A 26,020-nucleotide genomic window follows, 5' to 3' on the forward strand; every position below is an offset into this window, starting at 1 on the left:
GGCTTTACGCCTTTATAGTATTTTTTTTTCTATTCAGTATTAATTGCTCCCCCTGACCACTTAATATCTCCTTAGTATTTCACATCTAGTATTTCTTGTTGATACTGCAAATAGCACATTAAATTACAGGAGTGACATTTCCAAAAATCGGTCAAAGGATATGCTAAATCAGCTTAGCAAATATTTATCTAAGGCTTTGTTCATATCACGTCAGAGCCTTCCGTCAGATATATGCAGTACATTTGGAGTATTGCCACTTTTTTTAAACAATGTTTTGAGATAGTAGTAAGTCCTTTTAATTAATATATTCTCTCTACTCAAGCGAGGACCGTTTAAAATATACCTTTTATTATTAATCGTTAAAAAAAAATATATGCCCCGTTTTGGTGGCTGATATTTCACACAAGTGCAGACCTAAAGCCGGCTTCTTAATACTACACATACAGCTACCACCACGATTGTGACGAATATACAGTGATACACAGAAACATATAATATAGATAGATAGAAAGGAAGGTCATACATGCTTAGGTGGGGCGGCTAGTATCCTTCTATGCAGGGAGCCTTTCCCTAATGCAATCCTACTCTAGCCTTTGCCCAGGGACCACCCCTGATGGTGGGGTTTCCCTGTCCTCGTGCCTTCCCTACTTTCCCTATATCACCCTAACAGTGAAAGTGAACGGTGAAACAGACAAATAACATATAGCAATGATACTGCCGCAACAAAGATAGATGGGCAACAAAATCTTTTTTGAACTTTACCACAACATTAGGGATTCATGCACACGACCGTACGTGTTTTGTGGTCTACAAATTGCACATCTGCAAAATACTGATACCATCCATGTTGCATCATCATTTTTTGCAGACCCATTGACTTTAATTGGTCAGTGGTTCATATTTTGCGGCCAAGTATTAGACATGTTCTAAGGGTACTTTCACACTTGCGGCAGAGTGATCTGGCAAGCCGTTCCGTCGCCAGAACTGCCTGCCAGATCCGTCAAAACGTATGCCAACTGATGGCATTTGTAAGACTGATCAGGATCCTGATCCATCTTACAAATGCATTGAAATGCCGGATCCATCTTTCCGGTGTCATCCGGAAAAACTGATCCGGCATTTATTTTTTTCACCTTGCATGCGCAGACCGGAAGGACGGATCCGGCATTCCGGTATTTTGAATGCTGGATCCGGCACTAATACATTCCTATGGAAAAAAAATGCCAGATCCGGCATTCAGGCAAGTGTTCAGTTTTTTTGTCCGGAGATAAAACCGTAGCATGCTGCGGTTTTATCTCTGTCCTGATCAGTCAAAATAACTGAACTGAAGACATCCAGATTGCTTTTCATTCAGAATGCATGGGGATAAAACTGATCAGTTCTTTTCCGGTATTGAGCCCCTAGGACGGAACTCAGCGCCGGAAAAAAATAACGCAAGTGTGAAAGTACCCTAAGGCCGAATGCACAGCCGTTAGCGGTCCGTGGTGAGAGCAGGAGCGCGCGGCGTCATTGGTTGCTATGACGCCTTGGCTTCATGCCGCCTCTGCACTACAGTAATACACTCGTATAGATCATACAAGTGTATTACTGTAGTGCATTTGGCCTAAGGCTGAAAAAATAAAGCCATGGCAACGCGCACCTGGATATTGGGATGTGCTGACTGACCCCTTTTTTCTTTGCATATTCTAAGGCTGGGTTCACATTACAGCTTTGCCCTACGGTTAATGTATACGTTGGGGGGGGGGGGAAAGGATGCTATTCCATCCTGCATATTCTGACAATTTTTTTAAATATTTTTTACAGTGGAACTCTATGGTGACGGAAGAGGCATCCGTTTAAAGTATATTTTTTGTATACAATGTATACGCATTACATTACTTTGTGGTCATGTGGCATGACCAATGTCACTGAGTCAGAATGTTGTTAAAAACCAGTGACAAGTGAGGCAGATCCGCAAGAAGTCCAACCGCGTTTTATTAGTTGCTTCAGCAAAAGGCAAACATTTCAATTGGTTCAAAGTGATTACTTGCGCTTTTCCGATTGGCTAGCGGCGAGACAACCAACCATAAAGGATTTGTTGATCCGTCGCTAGAGAGCAAAGTGATCCTCTGGCGAACGGTCCCCAAGACATGAAAGTATTTACTGACGGCGCCATTTTTTTGGAGACCAACTTTTAAAAGGGAAACTACTAGAAATATCTCCAAAAAACATGGCTCCATCCTCCCGGACGTCAAATAAAGCTTAATAACTCCCTTGCCAAAAGATGGAGTAGCTTGCTTGATAGGCCCCCAGTTACTCTATAAGCCATTTTTAAAATGGTTAATCTACAGCTGAAGGTTCAGGGCTTGGTCATTAAGCGCCGTTATGGGCCCCGCGGGCCTCTCAGCACATAGGTTAACGGTCACCGAGGGGCAGTCACAGTCCTGGCTGTATTATACAGGCGCGGTAGAAAACTCCCAGTGTGGGCAAGGAGAACGGCGGAAGTGACGTTGTAGGAAGCAGGGAAGGCTGCTGTGCCAGAGCTGGTAATGATGGCCGCGGTGTGGAGCCCTGTCCTGCTGCTTCTCCAGTCACTGCTCCTGGGGTTCCTGTCAGGCAGTGCCGCCGCCGACCTTACAGATGGCAACAGTGAACACATGAAGCGGGAGCATTCGCTTATCAAGCCGTACCAGGGTAAGAGACCAGCGGGCACTCACCCCTGCCCGTGTCACTTACGGTAGACAGCCTTCACCTGAAGCAGGTAGAATCTGAAGAGTTGGGAGCCGTTTGTGCCCCATAGCAGCCAAAATCGGGGAAAACAAGTCCTCTGTTTCTCACAGACAGTTTAGGAAGTTATGAGAAGGTGTAGCAGGCACCATGCCCCATGACAACACCTCCTTACCAATTTCTGGGGGCCATTTACAAAGACTGGCTTTTGACACCGATCTTGGCGGAGAAGGTGATGAGGCTCATGAGCACCGCTGGCATTCTGGGGGTCTGGAGTACAAACCCCATCATTCTCTCACTGCTCCCAAGTAGAGTGCTCAGCACAAAAATGCCCGTGGGACAAAATATTGTACAGGTGTAAAAAAAAAAGTTGGGGTATTTCTCCTTTTTACACCAAAAACAGTTGTAGCTCACGTTGTAAATGGTGTCTTGTGTGTCATTTTAGTGGCAGGTATTAGGTGACGACAGATCTGGTGCAGGGATCGACACCTCTCTGACTCTGTACTATTGTCTTACTGGGAGACACAATTTTACACCAGAACTGTGGTGCAATTTTGGTGCAAAAGGAGGCCTATTAGCCCCCCTCCCTGTCCTTCAAAGCCCTTTCTCCTGTACGACTAAGAGCTGATTCACACGACCGTGATCGGTCCAGGAAACGCTGTCCGTGTGTCAGCCACATCTAACCCCGACCTGACTGTGTCGTAAGAGAATATAATGGTCAGTCCAGGTCAGAGGAGCAGAGGTTGGTCCAGGAGATGCAGCTGACACATGGACCACGTTTCCCGGACTGAGTGCAGTCGTGTGAAAGGCGTTCTGATTTTTCTCTTCCAGAATGGTTAAAGTTAGGGTCCATTCACACGTCCACAAGTTCGTTCCGCTTTTTGCAGACCCATTCATTCCTATGGGGCAGCACGATGTACTGCCCGGACACGGAATTGCGGATCCGCACTTCCAGGTCTGCACTTCCGTTCCGCAAAAAAGTAGAACATGTCCTATTCTTGTCCGCAATTGCGGACAAGAACAGGCATATTCTATTAGTGCCGGCAATGTGCGGTCTGCAAAATGCGGAACGCACATTACCGCTTTCTGTGTTTTGTGGATCTGTAAAACACATTGCGGACATGTGAATGGAGCCTTAGATTAAGTTACTACAAGGCACTTACTAATGTATTGTGATTGTCCATATTGCTTCCTTTGCTGGCTGGATTAATTTTTCCATCACAGTATACAGTGCTCGTTTCCATGGTTACGGCCACCCTGCAATACAGCATTGGTCGTCGTGCTTGCAAACTATAGATAAAAGCATCGGCCTATGCTCACTCCTGTAGTCCCCACCACCAGAGAGGCTGACGCTTATTCCTATAGTGTGCAGGCACGGCCACCGCTGCTAGATTGCACAGTGTTTACAGGGTGTTTTTACCATTATGGCCCATTGAGTCCCAGCACCGAACATATAGGGGGGTATTAAATATGGCTCACGTGGCTGCCATACCCTCTGGGTCAAACAGCAGAGGTCTGGGGCTAATGTCTGCAACTGGTGACCACGACCTGAAAATGCCAAAAACCCGGAAGCCTGCACTGCCGTTCCTTTGCTCTGAAGAGACCCATGGTAGCAGAGCTGTACTTCCTATGGAGGCCTGCAGGTGGAGCTTATGTTGTAGGTGTATTGAATTACAGTGTAAGCTAAAAGTGATCTGAAGAGTGCATGTTCTAGCCTCCTATATATATATATGTTTAAAAAAATATATATATAAATTTTCCCAGAATTAAAATAAACAATAAAAACATCATAGGCATCGTCGTGTCTCAAAATCCCTGAACCGTTAAAATATAAAAAAAATTATATTTATCCCACACAATGAAGGGTTTAACAGAAAAAAAATTAAATGACTAGATCGCCAATTTTTCATCACTTCCCTTACAAAAAAAATAAAAAATTAAATAAAATGTGATGAAAAGTCATATACACCCCAAACTACACATCACACCGCAAAAAATGCGCCTTCACACAGCTCTGTAGATGTGACTATAACTATAAAAAGGTTACTTCCAGAAGGTGTGGGGGGAGTGGTCGTCTCAGACCTTGCAACCCATGCATATGCACTCTGTGTAGGTTATGTGGCAATGTAATAATTGTCTGCACAGTACGTTATGGAACACGATGTTATGCTCATTCTGATGTGATTGCTTCTTTTAAGTGGTGCCGCCTATGCTCTTTATGCTGCTCCTGTGTAATGCAACATGAAGCCTGGAACTCCCCTGCGTGGGCTGCCTTCTGTCAAACTTCAATAAAACGAGTTAAAAAAAAAAAAAAAAAAGGTTACGGGGTCTGAATATGGTAATAAAAAGAAAAAAAATTATTTTCAAAGTTAGATTTTTTTTTTTCCAGTATTAAATGCAAGAAAAACTATATAAATGTGGTATGGTTGTAATCGTACTGACCCAGAGAGTATAGGGACCACTGCCGAGACAAAACCCTAAGACCTCTTGCACACTAACGATGCGGATTAGGTCCGGATGCGTTCAGGAAAACTTGCACCATTTCGCAAGCAAGTTCAGTCAGTTTTGTTTGCGATTGCGTTTAGTTTTTTCCACGCGGGTGCAATGCGGTTTGATGCATTTTTCACGCGTGTGATAAAAAACTGAAGGTTTACAAACAACATCTCCTAGTAACCATGAGTGAAAAACGCATCTCATCCGCACTTGCGAATACGATGCGTTTTTCACTGAAGCCCCATTCACTTCTATGGGGCCAGAGCTGCGTGAAAAACGCAGAATATAGAACATGCTACGATTTTCATGCAACATAGAAGTGATAACCAACTCTCCTGTACACAGACCCATTGAAATGAATGGGTCTGGCTTCAGTGCGGGCACTATGCGATTGCACCCGCGTGGAAAACTCGCTCGTCTAAAAGGGGCCTAAAACTGTGGTGGGCTTGCCTTTTTTTTTTCCCATCTCTATCCCATTTGGATTTTTTTTTTTTCCAGCTTCCCACTTCCTTATATGCAATAGTGAATGGTGCCATTAGCAAGTTCAACTTTTCCTGTAAAAATCAAGCACTCATACGGTTATGTGAACGGAAACAATTATGGCTCCTGGAAGGAAAAACACAAAAATGAGAAATCCTCCGGTACTCAAGGGGTTAAGCCACTGTTAAGGGTGTATTGGACACCCTGATGCTGCTAGTTGTTTGGCAGATAGCCAGCGGAGTAGACCACTACTATTGCATGCAGCGAAGTCCTCCGCAACATGGGGAGAAGTGATCACTATGCCATCGCTCGTCCCCATGTCGGCGGCAGATCACTATTAGACAGCATGACCGAGCATTTAGTAGACTGCCAGATGAACACCCGTCTAATACACCCTTTACTGTATTGTCTGTATACCGTGAAGGGTGTGTGCTTTGTGGCAGCTGAAATGAATGACAATCAATTGACAGGAAAAATATTAAAGGTTATTTAAACTTTGGTCAGTGATAAAGTACAAGCTCTCCCCTAAAGGCAAGGGAGCTGCATACAAAGCTGTATCTGTGTGGCTAGTGTTATGGTGGGTTTCCACATACAGAGGAGCAGGAAGCGTTCCTTCCCGACAGTCCGCTGCTTGTTCAGTGGAGGTGAAGCTCTGCATGTCTTCTCCACAGCATGAGGACGAGCGGTCGCTATCGCAATACCTCATCCTCATACAGCTGCAGAGTGCTGTTTAAGGGCCCATTCACACAACTGTATCCGTTTTGGGGTCCGCAAGTTGCGGATCTGCAAAACATGGATACCGGCCATGTGTGTCCCCAATTTTGCCGTCCTGCACATCTCTCCGTATGTTAAAAATGCCTATTCTTGTCCGCAAAATGGACAAGAATAGGACATGTTCTGTCTTTTTTCGCAGGCCAGCGGAACAGACACGCGGATACGGACACTGAAATCAATAGGTCCACATCTGATCCGCAAAAAATGCAGATTGGATGGCGACTGTGATTCAGTCATGCATGGCACAATCTGCTGACCAGAAACGATAATTAGGTGTCTGCACGAACGCCAGTATCGCCCGATGAAGAGCGTTTCAGGAACCAGCCTTCACAGGAACGTTCCCCAATAGTCTGCCTGAATATGTGCAGGTGTAAATCCACCATTACGGTCCATCACATTTCCGCCTTATGGGTCTGCATTCGTTCCGCAATTTTGCGGAACTGGTACGGACCCATTCATTTTCTGTGGGGCTGCAAAAGATGCGAACAGCACACTGTGTGCTGTCCGCGTCCGCGCTCCTGTGCCGCAGCCCCGCAAAAAACTAGAACATGTCCTATTCTTGTCCGCAGCCACGGACAAGAAAAGGCATTTCTATTATAGTGCAGTCCGCAAAATGTGGAACGCACACAGCCGGTGTTTGCGGCTCCGCAATTTTCAGACCGCAAAACACTTGGACGTGTGAATGGAGCCTTATCCTGCTGCAGAATCTAGACCTTCAGCAGTACAATAGAGCGGTCATAAACCCCTGGCATCTAAAGCTGGCCATATACATCAGAACCTGCCGGCCATCTAATGTTTGGAGGCCTCCTGACTCTTCCCATAATTTTAGAAAAGATAAGGATTGGGTACTTGGATTTTGTTCTTGTGGAAATAAGCCACTGTCAAGTGTCAGTCACTCTTCAGGACACATGCATACGTATGAAAGAGTTGGGAGAGGTTGTCAGCCATAGGAGTGTTTGACCATAATGTGTATGGCCAGTCTTACAGGAAATGTTATATATCAAGGGGAGAAACAGAACTGAATCGCACATCCACAATGTTATGCTTAGATCTAATTAACCTCGCTTCTCAGCGCCATATTGAAGTGTACGGCCCCCCATACTTCATGCTGTACAAAAGGCATTAGTGTACATTTTGATCAAAAGGTATAAGCCCACTCACCACGCCAAGGTTGCCTCTCAGAGTGGGACCTACTCTGACAAATGGGCGCAGCACAGTGTGGTGACAAAGCGGTACTGCCCTAGTAGGCGGCAGGACCCAGGAGTTAAACAGCAGCTCTGCTATCTGACAATGCCACCCATGGCACTGGGTCCCACTGACCCACCAGCACACCACCACAAAAACAAAGGCCACCACGCAGTACTGCACCATCTGAACAGTTGTCTAACAAAACATGTCCACTGCTATCAGGAACTACTAGGGGAGTGCTGCTTTGTCACCGCACTGTGCTGCGCCTATTTGTCAGAGTAGGTCCCAGAGTAGGTGCCTATTTGTCGTCAGAGAGGTAACCTTGTCGTGGTGAGTGGGCTTATGCTTTTTGATCAAAATGTACACTAATGCCTCTTGTACAGCATGTAGTATGGGGGGCTGTACACTTTAATATGGCACTGAGAAGCGAGGTTAATTAGCTCTAAGCATAGCATTGTGGATGTGCGATCCAGTTCTGTTTTTCCCATTGATATTTATAAGAAATGTTATCCTATTGTGTGAGCTCCAGTTGGTATATGTACTGGTATAAATTCAAAGAAACTGTCAGTCTTTGATGCCTTCCCTTTACAATTTAAAGGGGCATAGACATTTATGGCATATCCACTGTGCCCATTTCTGTGGCAACCACACCTGTTAGACTGACCCTGATTGGATAGTGTCATACTGTGCAGGGACTGGACCTGGTAGTAATTCATCCATAACAGGAATAGTACAACATAGTCATACGAATAGATGCTCCAGAATTATTATGTGGGGAATGAAAGTGGATGTCGCGCAACATTTTTTGTAATGATAGTCTATGGCAGTGATGGCTAACCTCTGTCACTCCAGCTGTGGTGAAACTCCAACTCCCAGCATGCTTCTTTCATTTCTATGGAAATCTGAGAACAGCCAAGCAAGTGTGCATCTTGGGAGTTGTAGTTTTACCGCAGCTGCGGACAAGAATAGGCATTTCTATTGGGGTTCTGGCCCGGTGTTTTGCGGATTCGCAAAACACTGCGGACGTGTGAATGGACCCTTACATCATCTTGTCTTTTTTTGTTTTGTAGGGGTGGGCTCCAGCACAATGCCGCTATGGGATTTCATGGGCAGTACAATGCTAACAAGCCAGTATGTGCGCCTGACACCAGATGAGCGGAGCAAGGAGGGATATATCTGGAATAGTATGGTGAGTTTTTTTTTGTCTTATTGTATAGCTGCTTATAACTGGGTTGCATTGTGTTTAGCTGATGGTAGAAATAATGGTCTTCTTTTAGCCTTGTTTCTTGAAGGACTGGGAGATGCATGTACATTTCCGGATCCATGGTGCTGGGAAAAAGAACCTTCATGGAGACGGCTTTGCTCTGTGGTATGCGAGGGATCGTCTACAGCCAGGTGACACTTGGTTGGCGCTGGTTTAGCTGTTCTATTCACTTACTGCTTATTAATGACCTAACGTTTGTAATGCATTTCTTAAGGGCCGGTGTTTGGAAATCAAGACAAGTTCCATGGCTTGGCGGTATTTGTAGATACATATCCCAATGATGAAACCACAGAGGTGAGTGCTAGTGTTGGTGATGTATAAACCAAAGATCATTACGTTTTAAGACTGGTTTATTTAGCCAGTGGGAAATGGAGCAATACAGGTAGTATGCTGCGTGGAAGGAGAAGATGGCCCTACCAAAACTTTCCTACTCTCAGCCGGGGGGGTTATAGACGTCCTAGAGGAGGAGGGTGAAATTTTCTGCTTGTAAAAGATATTACCCGCCTTTCACCATGCTGCAGAGGAAATTTGTGCCACCCATGGGTTTCTGACGATTTCCCTGGGGTTTAATATACGCTGATAATCGGTCGGTCTGCTAGAGAAGGGGTTGTCCTGATGGAACATCTCCTCCTACTGTAGTAAATAGAACATGCAGCCAAACAGGTTAGGACACAAGCATGTCGCAATCTGAATTCTACTTTACTGACTGGCTTGTAAATAATGGTGTCATATGCTGATTTAAAGGATCTAATTAAGTTGTGTGTGACACATGTGGTATTAAAGGTGTTTCTAGTACCTAATAAAAAGGTGGGCAGGTATGGTGTCGGCATAAAAAAAAAAAATTAAAACACTTGGGTGCCATATACCGGTACATGCTTGTCTCTGTTGCCAGCCTCCATGGTGATGTGTGCAGGAATGGTCTGTGACAGTGTTTTTTTTTTTTTTTTTTTTAATTCTGACACCTTGCCGGACCACCTCCTAAATGTCTTTTTGAGTCTTTAAATATAAACCTAGTTTCTTACTCAACCCATTACCTGCCCTTTTTCATGTTTTTATGATCTGTCCCCACTACACAACCTTATTGGAGGAGATCATGGAGGAAGGCAGGAGTGGTGAGAGCCATTTTTAATTTTTTTTTCTCCTTGTCATGGACTATGGACATACCCAGCAGAAGGGAGCCTGGTAAGGTAACAGACTCCACTGGCTGCAGTGATGTCGCACGCAAACGGGGGAGGCAGCCGCTGCTTCTTCACAGCCTTTCACAGTTCCTTCTCCTCTCCACCTTCCCATGCACCACAGAAAAATGTATTGCTAGTCTGGTAGACTTGCCACAAATGTTCGGGTCTAGCAGATAGCCGAGAGCCACGGGTTATGGACTCCTGGTTTAGAGTAATAGTAGGGTAACAGACACTAAGAATACTTTGTGTGTGATTTATTGCCGATTGCACCCTTTGCATTGCATATGATTAAAGCCATCTATTAAAGGGGTTGTCCAAGTTATCTCAAATGGGGCCCCCATGCCACTAAATGCCTTAAGAAATCATCCTGTCTTTCTCCTTTGCCATTCTCTCTGCTGCTCCCCCACTTCAGGTATATGGAACGTCACCACTGCAGGCAGTCACTGTCCTCAGTGGTTTATGGCTGGCACAAGACCATCAAGAATGGTGTTTAGCAACAGTGGCCGTGTGCCATGTACCTGCACGTCACCATATCAGCTTTGTATACAGTCAGTGGTAGGAGGGCAGGATGGCTTGGAAGTAAGAAGGGAGTTTAGGATGTCTTCTATAGGTTACTTGGACAACTCTCTTTTTTTTTTTTTTTCCCCTGGACTTAAACTTTTGATCAGGACTGTATCAATATGTAAGACCACTTGAAAAATGGCAAAACATCATATTTAGGCCTCTTTCACACTTGCGTTGTCCGGATCCGGCGTGTACTCCACTTGCCGGAATTACACGCGGGATCCGGAAAAACGCAAGTGTACTGAAAGCATTTGAAGACGGATCCGTCTTCAAAATGCTTTCAGTGTTACTATGGCACCCAGGACGCTATTAAAGTCCTGGTTGCCATAGTAGTAGTGGGGAGCGGGGGAGCAGCATACTTACAGTCCGCGCGGCTCCCGGGGCGCTCCAGAGTGACGTCAGAGCGCCCCATGCGCATGGATCATGTGATCCATGCGATCACGTCATCCATGCGCCTGGGGCGCCCTGACGTCACTCTGGAGCGCCCCGGGAGCCGCACGGATGGTAAGTATGCTGCTCCCCGCTCCCCACTACAGTTTACCATGGCTGCCAGGACTTTAGCGTCCCGGCAGCCATGGTAACCATTGAGAAAAAGCTAAACGTCGCATCCGGCAATGCGCCGAAACGACGTTTAGCTTAAGGCCGGATCCGGATCAATGCCTTTCAATGGGCATTCATTCCGGATCCGGGCTTGCGGCAAGTGTTCCGGATTTTTGGCCGGAGCAAAAAGCGCAGCATGCTGCACTATTTGCTGCGGCCAAAAAACGTTCCGTTCCGGAACGGAAGACATCCTGATGCATCCTGAAGGACGGACTGTCCATTCAGAATGCATTAGGAAAATCCTGATCAGTATTCTTCCGGCATAGAGCCCCGACGACGGAACTCTATGCCGGAAGACTATAACGCAGGTGTGAAAGAGCCCTTAGCATGGCTGGATCTTAACAAGGTTCCAAGTAGAGCTTCAACATGCAGCAAGAAGAAATGAGAGTGAGACAAAACATTTTTTGAGCATTCAATTTAATGAAAACAACAAATAAACTGAAACGGGCTGTTTTTCAGCTGATCAAAAGTTTAGGACCACACCTCCAAAAAAAAAAAACTAACCCCCCCCAAAACAGAAATCCCACTTCCAAACATGAACTCAGTAATGAGTAGCTCCGCCGTTATTGTTTATCACTTCCTAAATTCGTTTCGGCATGCTTGATGCAAGCGTTTCTATGAGGTTAGTGGGAACATTTCTCCGAGTGGTGAAGACGGCCGCACGAAGGCCATCTACTGTCTGGAACTGTTGTCCATTTTTGTAAACTTCCCTTGCCATCCATCCCCAAAGGTTCTCAATTGGATTTAGATCAGGGGAACATGCAGGATGGGCCAAAAGAGTGATGTCATTCTCCTGGAAGAAGTCCCTTGTCCTGCGGGCATTGTGTACTGTAGCGTTGTCCTGTTGAAAAACCCAGTCATTACCACACAGACGAGGGCCCTCAGTCATGAGGAATGCTCTGTACAACATCTGGACATAGCCAGTGGCCGTTTGACGCTCCTGCCCTTCCTGAAGCTCCATTGTTCCACTGAAGGAAAAAGCACCCCAGACCATTATGGCGCCCCCTCCACTATGGCATGTAGAAAACATCTCAGGTGGGATCTCCTTGTCATGCCAGTAACGTTGGAAACCATCAGGACCATCAAGGTTAGATTTTTTTTCTCATCGGAGAATAAAACTTTCTTCCATTTTTGAATGTCCCATGTTTGGTGCTCTCTTGCAAAGTTCAAACGAGCAGTTCTGTGGCATTCAAGGAGACGAGGTCTTTGAAGACGTTTTTTGTTTTTGAAGCTCTTCAGTCTCAGATGCTGTCTGATGGTTATGGGGCTGTAGTCAGCACCAGTAAGGGCCTTAATTTGGGTCAAGGATCGTCCAGTGTCTTGACGGACAGCCAATTGGATCCTCTGGCTCAGTGCTGATGACATTATTTTTTTTGGGTCTTCCACTTGACTTTTTTGTTCCATAACCCTCAGAATCATTTAAGAAATTCCAAATGACTGTCTTACTGAGTCCCACCTCAGCAGCGATGGCGTGCTGTGAGAGACCCTGCTTATGAAGTTCAACAACCCGACCACGTTCAAATAGGGAGAGTTTTTTTGCCTTTGCCATCACAACGTGTGACTACCTGACAGAAAATGACAATGAATCCACATCTTTGCACAGATTTGGCCTTTTAAAGGCATGTGGTCCTAAAATTTGGATCAGCTGAAAAACAGCCTGTTTCAGTTTAATGATTATTTTCAATTAATTGAATGCTCAAAATATGTTTTGTCTCACTCTCATTTCTTCTTGTTGCATGTTGAAGCTCTACTTGGAACCTTGTTAAGATCCAACAATGTAAAATATGATTATTTTTTCTTTCCATTTTTCAAGTGGTCTTAAACTTTTGATCAGGACTGTACAAACATTGGTTCCTGGCACTTCAGCTGTTGTAAGGGACTGTGGCGGGTTGCCATTTCCTCTTTTCATTACTTACCCCAAGTTTTCTCTTTTCAGCGTGTCTTTCCATATATCTCGGTCATGGTAAACAACGGCTCCTTGGAGTATGACCATGGTAAAGACGGGCAAACGGTGGAATTAGCGGGCTGTACAGCTGATGTTCGCAATAGTAACCATGACACTTTTGTAGCCGTTCGATACTCTCGTGGACGTCTTACGGTAAGAAATGTATATGTAGTAGTATGTAATAGGCAGCTGTGGGTGGCTGCACGTCTTTCAGTCGCCACTGAACATGTTTAGTACATGACATTGCTTGTATGTTGTAGTGTTCCACTTTCTATAGTGTATTACAGATAATGATCATTCTGTATGCTAATGTGTCATATTTTCCTGAAGGTAATGACAGACATTGAAGGTAAAAATGAATGGAAGAATTGTGTGGATATTTCTGGTGTTCGATTACCAACAGGGTACTTTTTTGGAGCATCTGCAGCAACTGGAGATTTATCAGGTTAGATCTGATTTTTGATCTGTTAGCAAGTAAAGAGCAATAAAAGAACAAGGAACCTCATTGATCAAAACTATCTAAAAGAAAAGTATGATTTTATCAACAACCATGGTGCTTACAGGAAGGAAGGTATCATTTTAAACTTCAGGATCACCCCTAGCAGGCTATGTGCTTGGTTTAATAGAGGTGATCCGGTTGAGAGAGCCTCTTTAAACTGCTCTGGTCAAATGAAAGTTCTGCTGTGATTGGTTGATGTGAGGAACACAAACAGTTTTTATTTTAGACCTTATTAATAAATCTAATGTCTGTGTATATCATTTTTTTTATTTATTTTTTGTGTTCTAGATAATCATGACATTATTTCTATGAAGTTGTACCAGCTTATGGTTGAGCACTCGCCAGATGACGAAAATATTGACTGGACAAAAATCGAGCCCAGTGTAAGCCTGCTGAAGTCTCCAAAAGGTGTGTGGCTTTCTAATGTCCTTTACTCCTAACTGATATTTGTAACAGTAAATGTATTCATAGCACCATAGACTCCAAATGCTGCTATCCATCCAAATAGTGTTTCAGTATTTTTTTTCTCTTCCTGGACCCTAAAGGCTGTATTACACTGCTAGATGATCGCTAACAAGCGTTTGTAGTAACGCTCGTTAGCATTGATCTGGCAGTGTAATACTGCCACTGAGCAATCGCACATTTATCGGGCAATCGTGATCTTGCAGTATGCTAAAGATAATTATTTGCCAGCGGCAAACAACCAAATAGCATGGGGATGAGCGATGGCATAACGAACACTCATCCCCATGCTGTGGAGGAGATTGCTGCATGTAATAACAGAGGTCTCCTCCGTTAACAAGCATGCGATTGCTGTAATAGAACGCTTTCCTCCTGATAATAGCCTGTGTGATCACTAGGTCTAATAGATCTAGGAAAGGGCTATAGATCCACAAATTATGTGAAACAATGGACATAGTTGTTCCCACCAATACTGCTGTGCACCTTCCCACTTAGCTGATAACTTATTAAGCCTTGTTAACCAGTAACGATGGTGAGACTAAACCAAGTCTGCTTATTGCTCTTACTGGTAAAACAGATCTCTGTATGTTTGAACAGGATATTTTAGCAGCATAAGTACCGGCTGACTAGAAGTGTTTCTGCAGCATGTGCAGGGACTTGTGCGAACCCTGTTAAGATGAATGTCTACATGTGGGACCATACCGTTAAAGAAGTTAACCAGCCTTTTAAAACTGATAGCCTACCCTTAGGCTATACTATCAATGTTAGATCTGCAGGGGCACCCTCAGGTTTTTGAAGGGCGGTGAGTTGGATCCCCACTGATAGGCCATCAATATTATAAGTCACTTTTGGGAATCAATTTTAAGTTTAACATGGTAGTTCTTCAAATGGTTGTCCAAGAATGACCTACTACATAAATTCTGAAAAATGAAATATCCTTTTAAGACTGGTGTGTGTGTATATATTGCCTTTATCACTCATAGAAGAGTATAATATAATGTGTGGCCACCTTCATCTGAGTACATAATACCAGATAACTCTTCAGTTTTAGCTAGATGAGATATTTACTGCTTCAAAAATTTCAGCTAGCATGCAAGAAAATGTGTAGGACTGAGCATGAATTTACCAATGTGGGGATTCTCTTTGGTAGGCAGGTTAGCGGACGCAGTATAGAGGCAAAGGACCAGGTTGTAAATCACTCTTCAGTGTTTATTCACACTTATAACATAACACAACAGTCACCTTTTCAGGCTTGGTGCTTGTTCACACACAGAAACAAAATAAAGTTCACCTGGTATCATGGGTGTCAGTTCACACCCGGCTGAATGCTCAGCCTCAAAGTCCACTTGCAGGCTTTAAGGGGGCCTGCTCACCTGACACACGGTCTTCAGACGTCAGCACAGAGATCTCCAGTGATGGCTGTTTTCTATAAGCCTGCCAAGACCCAGCCTGGAACGTGGGGAGTAGTCACCCACCCAGCACTGACTACTCCCAGTAAGAGCTGTCCCGGATTAGCTATTTACAGCCATACTAAATAGAAAAGTGTCAATCGGCATTAGCTGCCGTTGACACCTGAAAATACCGGCTCTTTCTTCACCGAGGCCAGGAACCTCGGTGACACGTACCTACCACAAATGATGACGCCTTGTACCTTCCCCCTTTGTTCAACCCTGAGGGGGTGAACACATGTCAAACAGTGTACCTGGGACAGGGCATCCGCTTTTCCCTGTAACTGGCCTGCCCTGTGTTCAACTGAGAAACCATTGGGTGACCCGGGCATTTGTCCTTGGCCTGGCTCACCCATTTGAGAGGGGAGTGGTCGGTCACCAGACGGAAGTGTCCCCCCGCCCCACCAAATAATAGCGGAGAGACTCGAGTGCCCACTTGATAGCAGGCACTCTCTCTCTCCACTATACTGTACTACTGTACCTGGTCTTGGCTGGGGTAAGCTTACGGCTGAGGAAGACAACGGGATGCGAGACAGTACAGCACCGAGGCCTACTTCGGAGGCATTGGACTGTACTATAAACTCCCTTTTTAGAAGTCGGGTGTTGCCAAAACCGGGGACCCACACAGGGCCAACTTCAAAACGGAGATTGCCTCTTCTGCCTGATCATCCCAGTGGACCATCACTGACTTGCGTCCCTTCAAGAGCGCTGTCAACCATGCGGCCACTGTAGCAAAATGGGGGACAAACCTCATATCCCACCATTTCCAGGAACGACTTTACTTGCCTAGCAGTGACAGGTCGGGGCCAATTCTGTATCGCCTCTATTTTGTTCACTTGGGGTTTGATGACTCAACGCCCAATGATGTACCCCAGGTATTTTGTCTCCTCTAACCTTCTCACACAGAAGGTTAGAGGAGGGGGGGGGGGGGGTTAACTTTTAGTCCAGCCTTTCGAAGGGAGTCCCCTATAGCCTGTACTTTTGGTAGGTGACTTTCCCAGTTAGTGCTGTGAATGACAATACCGTCCAGGTAAGCCAAAGCGTACCGACGATGTGGACGAAGCCGTTGAAAAGTGGCAGGTGCACCATGCAGACCAAAGGGTAGCACCTTATATTGGTGCAGCCCCTTGGGTGTGATGAAGGCAGTTTTTTTATCTTTGGCAGCGTCCGTCAAGGGTACCTTCCAGTACCCTTTGGTGAGGTCCAAAACAAAAATACCAGGCTTGGTCTAACCTCTCAATAAGCTCATCCACCCGAGGCATGGGATACGCATCAAATTTTTAAATCTCATTTAGTTTGTGGAAATTGTTACAGAACCTGTAGCGTCCCATCAGGCTTGGCTATTAAGACTATCGGACTAGCCCATTCACTCCTCAATGACGTCTAGTTGTAGCATTAGCTGCACTTCTTCCGAGATGGCTTGTTGCCGAGACTCGGGTACCCGGTATGGTTTCAACCGGACTCTGGCTGGAGGCTAAGTGACAATGTCATGTTGGATGGTAGAAGTGCGTCCATGGAGGTCCGAGAACACATCCATATTCCTGCTGACGAACTCCCTGGCCTCCTGAGTCTGTTTAGAGGAAAGGCTGTCAGCAATCTTCACTGTTGTAACTGCTTCCCTTGTATCAGACCATGGGGCTGGAAACTCTTCCCCCTAGAAAACCCGGCCGTGGTCTGTTTTCTGTACAGGTTTCCCTATCTTTTCAAGGTTTAAGTAAATTCACATAGTACACCTGCTCCTGACTGGTGTACCTTGTAGGTTACCTCACCAACTTTTTCAAGTACTTCGTAGGGTCCCTGCCACCTAGCCAGGAATTTACTGTCCACCGTCTACCAGACCCAAAACCTTATCTCCCGGGTTAAGGACCCGAGCCTGCCGATTATAGACCCTACTCTGGGCTCGTTGGGCTGCCTCCATATGTTCCCTAACAAGCGGCAACACTGTCTCCATCCGCTCTTACATCTGAGTGACAGTCAATTTCACTTTTATACTGTGTGGGTTGTTGTTGTTCCCACGCCTCTTTTGGCTATGTCCAAGAGACAGTGGGGATGTCAGCCATATAGCAGTTCGAAGGGCAAGAACCCAGTAGAGGCCTGGGGCACCTCTTGCACTGCGAACATGAGATGGGGCAGAAGAAGGTCCCAATCACTCCCATCCTTAGACACCACTCTCTTTAACATGTTTTTTAATGTTTGATTAAACCTCTCTACCAGGCCGTCCGTTTGATAAACTGACGTCCGTAGCGGTTTTATGTGCAGTAACTTACAGAGTTCCCTCATGACCTTTGACACAAAAGGGGTCCCCGGGTCGGTCAGAACCTCTTTAGGTAGTCCCACTCGGGAGAACATCTCCATTAATTCCTTAGCTATGAGTTTGGCCCATGTATGTCGCAGGGGCACCGCCTCTTGGTACCGAGTGGCATAGTCTCGGATGACCAAGATGTGTTGGTGCCCTCTAGCGGACCTGGGCCTATGAGATCCATAGCGATTCGCTTGAACGGAACCTCAATAATCGGGAGAGGTACCAGGGGACTACAGAAATGTGGCTGGGGGCTAGTTATCTGGCAGGTTGGGCAAGACTTGCAATATTTTTCCACCTCTCTGAACACACTGAGCCAGTAAAACCGCTGTAGAATCCGGTCCTGCGTCTTCTGCCTTTCCAGGTGTTCCCCAAGAACATGTTGATGGGTTAGCTCCAACATGAGCTTGTGATATGCTCACCCTGTAGTTGGTTTACCCGATACAGCATCTTCTGATGAACCACAAAACGGGGAAACATAGACTTTGCCCCCGGTTGTTGAGATTTGCCATCAACTATTACAACATTTTCTCAAGCCCGAGATAGTGTTGGGTCCCGGTGCTGTGCTGTACCGAAGAGACGTTGAGGTCTGCCAACTCGGGACCTGGCAGCAAATCCTCTGCGTCTCCCATCATTACACTCAGCAGGGTTGCCTCCCCCTCTTCCACCGCAGTGGCTGGCCATCCCTACTGCTGGCTTTTAGGTCTGTTTCCCAGGGTTCCAGTTTCCCCCCTGAGCAAGGCCACTCTACTGGGGTTGCACCTGTCTCATGGATATCGGTAACTTTTGTATCAGGCCACAGTGCCAGGAAATCCGGGAAGTCTCTCCCAATTATAAGTTTATAATGTAAATTGGTGGAGACGGCCACCTCGTGAGTCCACCTGCCAACCACCGTGGACAGACACCAGGGCGGTGGGATAGTCCTTTAAGTCTCCATGGATGCACATGACCCTGACTTTTCGGCCAGTATACTTGGCGGGCAGCTCTTACAGGGACACCAGACTGGCACAGGTGGCTATTGTCTATAGTCTCGGGGGTACCTGTTGCACACAGCTTCCTGGCATACAATGAGTGGCGGTAGCCATAGTTAGTATCCATGGGTTTGGTCCAATAGGGACAGTCGGCCTTTATGTGGCCAGGCTCCTGACATGACCAGCAGACCATCGGAGCTGGTTCTGCAGGAGGTATATCCCGGGCGGGTTTTGCTGGCACCAGCTGCCGGGTCTGGGGTGGAGATTTCCAGGGTTTGACTGCCCCCCCCCCCCCTGTAGATTCCTGGTAGCCTCATAGCGCTCCACCATGTCGACCATCTCAAGGGCATTACCAGGAGACACCTGGCCAATCCAGTGCTGGAGAGGGTACGGCAAAGCCCTCCAGAATACATCAGCCGATAGATGGTCCAGCATAGCAGTGGAACTTGGGACGTCAGGCTGCAGCCATTTTTGCAACTGGTGTAACAGATCATAATACTGAGGTCTCGCAGGTTCAGCCGGGTTAAGCTCCCACTGATGCACCTGCTGGGCCCGGACCAACACATTCACCCCCAGTCTTGCCAAAATCTTACCCTTTACTGTTGTGTAATTGGCCGCTTGATCATCCGGTAAGTCGCAAAACACCTGCTGGGGTCCAGATGCCAGGAACAGAGCGACTACCTCAGCCCATTGATCTCGGGGTAGCTCTCCCTCACGGCCACCTTTTTCGAACACCGCCCAATAGGTCTCAACGTCGTCCGAGGGGGTCATCTTAGGGATCACCGCACGGACCGCTTTCTGGGCATCGTGGACGTTCTGGGACGCTCCTGCTGCTTGTAAAGCCATCACATGCTACATTAGCAGCTGGTTGGTTTCCTGCTGCTGCTTATTAGCCTCCCGCTGCTGCAAGTTAGCCTCCACAAGGGCTTTCACGACTGCTTCCATTTTGTCAAGGGACACTGGTTGTAATCTCGCTGGTTTGATGTAAAACATACAACCGTGCCCGGAAAAACAAATTTTTGGGCCTTCAGGCCATCCTCACTGCACTTGCCCCCATCCTCCACCAATTGTGGGGATTCGCTTTGGTAGGCAGGTTAGTGGACGCAGTATAGAGGCAAAGGACCAGGTTGTAAATCACTCTTCAGTGTTTATTCACACTTATAACATAACACAACAGTCACCTTTCAGGCTTGGTGCTTGCTCACACTCAAAAACAAAATAAAGTTCACCTGGGTGTCCGTTCACACCCGGCTGAATGCTCAGCCTCAAAGTCCACTTGCAGGCTTTAACCACTTCAGCCCCGCTAGCTGAAACCCCCTTCATGACCAGAGCACTTTTTACACTTCGGCACTACACTCCTTTCACCGTTTATCGCTCGGTCATGCAACTTGCCACCCAAATGAATTTTACCTCCTTTTCTTCTCACTAATGGAGCTTTCATTTGGTGGTATTTTATTGCTGCTGACATTTTTGCTTTTTTTGTTATTAATCAAAATGTAACGATTTTTTTGCAAAAAAATGACATTTTTCACTTTCAGCTGTAAAATTTTGCAAAAAAAAACGACATCCATATATAAATTTTTCACCAAATTTATTGTTCTACATGTCTTTGATGAAAAAAAAATGTTTGGGCAAAAAAAAAAATGGTTTGGGTAAAAGTTATAGCGTTTACAAACTATGGTACAAAAATGTGAATTTCCGCTTTTTGAAGCAGCTCTGACTTTCTGACCACCTGTCATGTTTCCTGAGGTTCTACAATGCCCAAACAGTAGAAAAACCCCACAAATGACCCCGTTTCGGAAAGTAGACACCCTAAGGTATTCGCTGATGGGCATAGTGAGTTCATAGAACTTTTTATTTTTTGTCACAAGTTAGCGGAAAATGATGATTATTTTCTTTTTCTTTTTTTTCTTACAAAGTCTCATATTCCACTAACTTGCGACAAAAAATAAAAAATTCTAGGAACTCGCCATGCCCCTCACGGAATACCTTGGGGTGTCTTCTTTCCAAAATGGGGTCACTTGTGGCGTAGTTATACTGCCCTGGCAATTTAGGGGCCCATATGTGTGAGAAGAACTTTGCAATCAAAATGTGTAAAAAATGGCCTGCGAAATCCGAAAGGTGCACTTTGGAATATGTGCCCCTTTGCCCACCTAGGCTGCAAAAAAGTGTGACACATCTGGTATCGCCGTACTCAGGAGAAGTTGGGGAATGTGTTTTGGGGTGTCATTTTACATATACCCATGCTGGGTGAGAGAAATATCTTGGCAAAAGACAACTTTTCCCATTTTTTTATACAAAGTTGGCATTTGACCAAGATATTTCTCTCACCCAGCATGGGTATATGTAAAATGACACCCCAAAACACATTGCCCAACTTCTCCTGAGTACGGCAATACCAGATGTGTGACACTTTTCTGCAGCCTAGATGCGCAAAGGTGCCCAAATTCCTTTTAGGAGGGCATTTTTAGACATTTGGATCCCAGACTTCTTCTCACGCTTTCGGGCCCCTAAAAAGCCAGGGCAGTATAAATACCCCACATGTGACCCCACTTTGGAATGAAGACACCCCAAGGTATTCAATGAGGGGCCTGGCGAGTTCATAGAATTTTTATTTTTTTGCATAAGTTAGCGGAAATTTATTTTATTTATTTTTTTTTTTTTTTTTTTTTCTCACAAAGTCTCACTTTCCGCTAACTTAGGACAAAAATTTCAATCTTTCATGGACTCAATATGCCCGAAATGGGGTCACATGTGGGGTATTTATACTGCCCTGGCTTTTTAGGGGCCCTAAAGCGTGAGAAGAAGTCTGGAATATAAATGTCTAAAAATGTTTACGCATTTGGATTCCGTGAGGGGTATGGCGAGTGCATGTGAGATTTTATTTTTTGACACAAGTTATTGGAATATGAGACTTAGTAAGAAAAAACAAACAAAAAAAATATATACAGGGGGTGATCAGGGAGTGTATATGGGTGATCACCCCCTGTCATTGATCACCCCCCTGGTAAGGCTCCATTCAGACGTCCGCATGATTTTTACGGATCCATGGATAGGATCCGCAAAACACATGCGGACGTCTGAATGGAGCCTTACAGGGGGGTGATCAATGACAGGGGGTGATCAGGGAGTGTATATGGGTGATCACCCCCTGTCATTGATCACCCCCCTGGTAAGGCTCCATTCAGACGTCCGCATGATTTTTACGGATCCATGGATCCATGGATCGGATCCGCAAAACACATGCGGACGTCTGAATGGAGCCTTACAGGGGGGTGATCAATGACAGGGGGGTGATCAATGACAGGGGGGTGATCAATGACAGGGGGGTGATCAATGACAGGGGGGTGATCAGGGAGTGTATATGGGTGATCACCCCCTGTCATTGATCACCCCCCTGGTAAGGCTCCATTCAGACGTCCGCATGTGTTTTGCGGATCCGATCCATGTATCCGTAAAAATCATACGGACCTCTGAATGGAGCCTTGCAGGGGGGTGATCAATGACAGGGGGTGATCAGGGAATCTATATAGGTGATCACCCGCCTGTAAGGCTCCATTCAGACGTCCGTATGTGTTTTGCGGATCCGATCCATGTATCTGTGGATCCGTAAAAATCATACGGACGTCTGAACGGAGCCTGACAGGGGGGGTGATCAATGACAGGGGGGGTGATCAATGACAGGGGGGGTGATCAATGACAGGGGGGGTGATCAATGACAGGGGGGGTGATCAATGACAGGGGGGGTGATCAATGACAGGGGGGGTGATCAATGACAGGGGGGGTGATCAATGACAGGGGGGGTGATCAATGACAGGGGGGGTGATCAATGACAGGGGGGGTGATCAATGACAGGGGGGGTGATCAGGGAGTTTATATGGGGTGATCAGGGGTTTATAAGGGGTTAATAAGTGACAGGGGGGGTGGGGGGTGGAGTGTAGTGTTTGGTGCGACTTCACTGACCTACCTGTGTCCTCTGGTGGTCGATCCTAACAAAAGGGACCACCAGAGGACCAGGTAGTAGGTATATTAGACGCTGTTATCAAAACAGCGTCTAATATACCTTTTTAGGGGTTAAAAAAAAATCACATCTCCAGCCTGCCAGCGAGCGATCGCCGCTGGCAGGCTGGAGATCCACTCGCTTACCTTCTGTTCCTGTGAGCGCGTGCGCCTGCTCTCGGGTATCGCGAGATGACGCGCCGATGCGTCCAGGAGGAACAAATCAACCACCTCCCGGACGCATCGGCGCGTTAGGCGGTCGGGAGGTGGTTAAAGACCTCAGCACGAGCTCTCCAGGGCTCCACTGTCAGAGGGAGGTAATCCACTCCACACCACCTGACAGTGATGGCTGTTTTTTATAAGCCTACCAAGACTCTGCCTGGAACGTGGGGAGTAGTCACCCACCCAGCCGTTTGACTACTTCCAGTAAGAGCCGTCCCAGATCGGCTATAGCAAAGTGTCAATCAGCATTAGCTGCCGCTGACCATTGAAAATACCGGCTCTTACTTCACCGAGGCGCCAGGAACCTTGGTGACACATACCTACCATCAATGACGACCCCTTGTACCTTCCTACACTTGCTAATCAAGAATGGCCATGACTGCAGAGCATAGGTGAGCATTCCGGTGGTGTCAGGTTTTTCCCTGTCCCGTAACCCTAAAATTTCAGCTTCAGGAAGCCTCTAAAAGCATGGGCAGGAGATAAAAGCATTCAGTTAAAACAGACGTTTACAGGATTGTGTTAACAGGATTTCTTGAAATCCTGTCATTGCAACGTATAACCTGGCGTATGGCCAAAAGCAATAGGATGATCAGCATCTGACTAGAAAGTCATTATGCCTAGTTACAATGAGGTGTCATTCGTACATATTTTGGGTCGGACGCCTGACTTGGTGTTTTTTGTCATAATAACTTGCATTTTTCTTCTTTTTGACTTCCAGATAATGTTGATGATCCAACTGGCAACTTCCGCAGTGGCCCTCTGACTGGTTGGAAGGTGTTTCTTCTGCTGCTCGCTGCTCTTTTGGGAATTATAGTCTGTGCTGTTGTAGGAGCTGTTGTCTTTCAGAAACGTCAGGAAAGAAACAAGCGTTTCTATTAACTGAATGCTCTGGCAATATACACGTGCTAGAATGTGAACTTTTCCCCCACTCACGAAACACGGATTGTACAAATGTTTCTTATGTGGGTATAGAAGATAATTTAAGTGGTATTTTCATACTTTTCATTTATGGGAATGAATGCCATGGAAAGGTGGGTGGGAGAGGACAATCACTTTTTAAAGACCACGTTTTTCTTTTGGGGAAGGTCTTATTAATTTGATTTATTTTTTTAATATAACTGACTTTACTGGAGTGTGCATTATGTATATTTTTTGGGAAGAGAAGTGGCTGCATAGTTTTTAAGATTATATATATTTTTTTTTTTTTAATGCTACATCTGCAGACTTGCTCTAGGGATGTTCAGCAAAGCATTCTTTAGCGTCTACTGATATCTGTTGCATCGATTCAGCAGCTCAATCCTGTGGATTGGAATAGCTGCTCCATGCAGAAAGTGTCAGTCACAGCCGGTGAGAACAGAAAGCCCTGTTCATAGTTTGATTTCTGTATCCTCTGATTTGCTTCCTGACCTAAAATGTTTACAAAGCATAAAGTGAAGAAAGTGTTTCCCCTTGGTCTGCACTACATATCTTGTAAGTTCATGAGAATGATCTTCTGCTACTGCATTTTTCAGGAATGTGGAGGTGTTTCCTATAACTATGTAGGATATTTGGTCCTAATCAAAGTGGTCACTCATTAAAGAAGAAAAAAATTCAATGTTTTATTGTTTTAAATATTTAAAGGGGGAAAGACCTATGTCAGTATCCTCTGTTTGGACACCCACATATTAATTATATCACTGGTAATGAAATGGTTGTACACTGGGGTCTGCACATTACACTCCAGGCCACACTGCATTGGTGGCTGATGTCCTTATATTTTCTTGCTTTTGGCGAATCGCATATGGAGGGAATGCAGCTACTTAAAATAAGGCTATAACTAAACATACACTTAAACGGGTTGTGACATTTATCATGTAGAGAAAGTTAATACAAGGCACTTAATAATGTATTGTGATTGTCCATATTGCCTCCTTTGCTGGATTGATTCATTTTTCCATCACATTTTACACTGCTTGTTTCCATGGTTATGACCACCTGCAATCCATCAGCGGTGGCTGTGCTTCCATATGTAACCGTGGAAACGATCAGTGTATAATGTGATGGAAAAATCCACCAGCTAGCAAAGGAAACAATATGGATAATAATATATTAGTAAGTGGCCCCAAGAATCTACAAAAAAATCATGGCTAAGGTAACCAGCAGTCTGCATCTGAGGCCTAATGCACATGGCCGTGGAACCGCTGCACTACAGTAATACACTCATATAGATCATACCAGTGTATGACTAGTGCAGCGGTGGCATGCAGCGCACGGCGTCATAGCAACCAATGACTCTGTGCGCTCCTGCTGTCAGCAGGATGCCAGGCCGGGATACCACGGACCGCTCACGGTCGTGTCCATTCAGCCTAAAAGGAATACTCATCGTTCCATATTTAGACGATTTTCTCATTGCAGCTCCATCAAGAGACTGTCTTCTCTCGCGTCTGAAGCTAATTCAAGAAATCTTCTTCAGATATCAGTTGGTTGATAAACAGGGAAAATATTAAAATTACTCTTACTGGTAATTGGAAGGAACCCTGGACAGCGACAGGAAAACAGATCAGCAAATAAAAGCCCCCTCCCCTTTACCACCTGCAGACAAAAACCTTTCTACCAAAGGTCAAGTCCTTGGTGAATAGCACATCTAACTTAAACTTTTTTTTTTTTTTAAAACATTATAAGGGTTCGACCAGGTGGCAGCCCAGCAGATAGCTACCTACACCCCCTGAACTTCATGGTCTCTTAGCATAGCATAAGGCTACTTGCACGCCGGATTCAAACAACACTAGTGTGAAATTCCATCACCGGAACTGCCCGCCGCATCCGGAAAAACATGTGAAAACTGATTACATTTGAATCCTGATCAGGATTTTGATCACAATGAAAAAATGCATTGGAAAAAAACGGATCTGCCGTTTATGGACTTTAACATTTATTTATTTTTTTCCA

At 45.6% G+C, this 26,020-nt stretch overlaps 1 protein-coding gene across 1 annotated transcript; it reads left to right on the forward strand.

The window, feature by feature from the left end:
- Positions 1-2,451: 2,451 nt before the first annotated feature.
- On the forward strand, positions 2,452-24,333 carry LMAN2 (lectin, mannose binding 2). Its single transcript, XM_044280613.1, has 8 exons — positions 2,452-2,673; positions 8,712-8,830; positions 8,919-9,036; positions 9,120-9,199; positions 13,184-13,345; positions 13,523-13,637; positions 13,980-14,099; positions 23,811-24,333. Exons 1-8 carry the CDS (start codon positions 2,529-2,531, stop codon positions 23,969-23,971), a joined length of 1,020 nt encoding a protein of 339 aa, XP_044136548.1. The 5' UTR covers positions 2,452-2,528; the 3' UTR covers positions 23,972-24,333.
- Positions 24,334-26,020: the final 1,687 nt, after the last annotated feature.

Source organism: Bufo gargarizans, chromosome 2 (genome assembly GCF_014858855.1).
Source record: "Bufo gargarizans isolate SCDJY-AF-19 chromosome 2, ASM1485885v1, whole genome shotgun sequence".
Classification (NCBI taxonomy): Eukaryota; Metazoa; Chordata; class Amphibia; order Anura; family Bufonidae; genus Bufo; species Bufo gargarizans.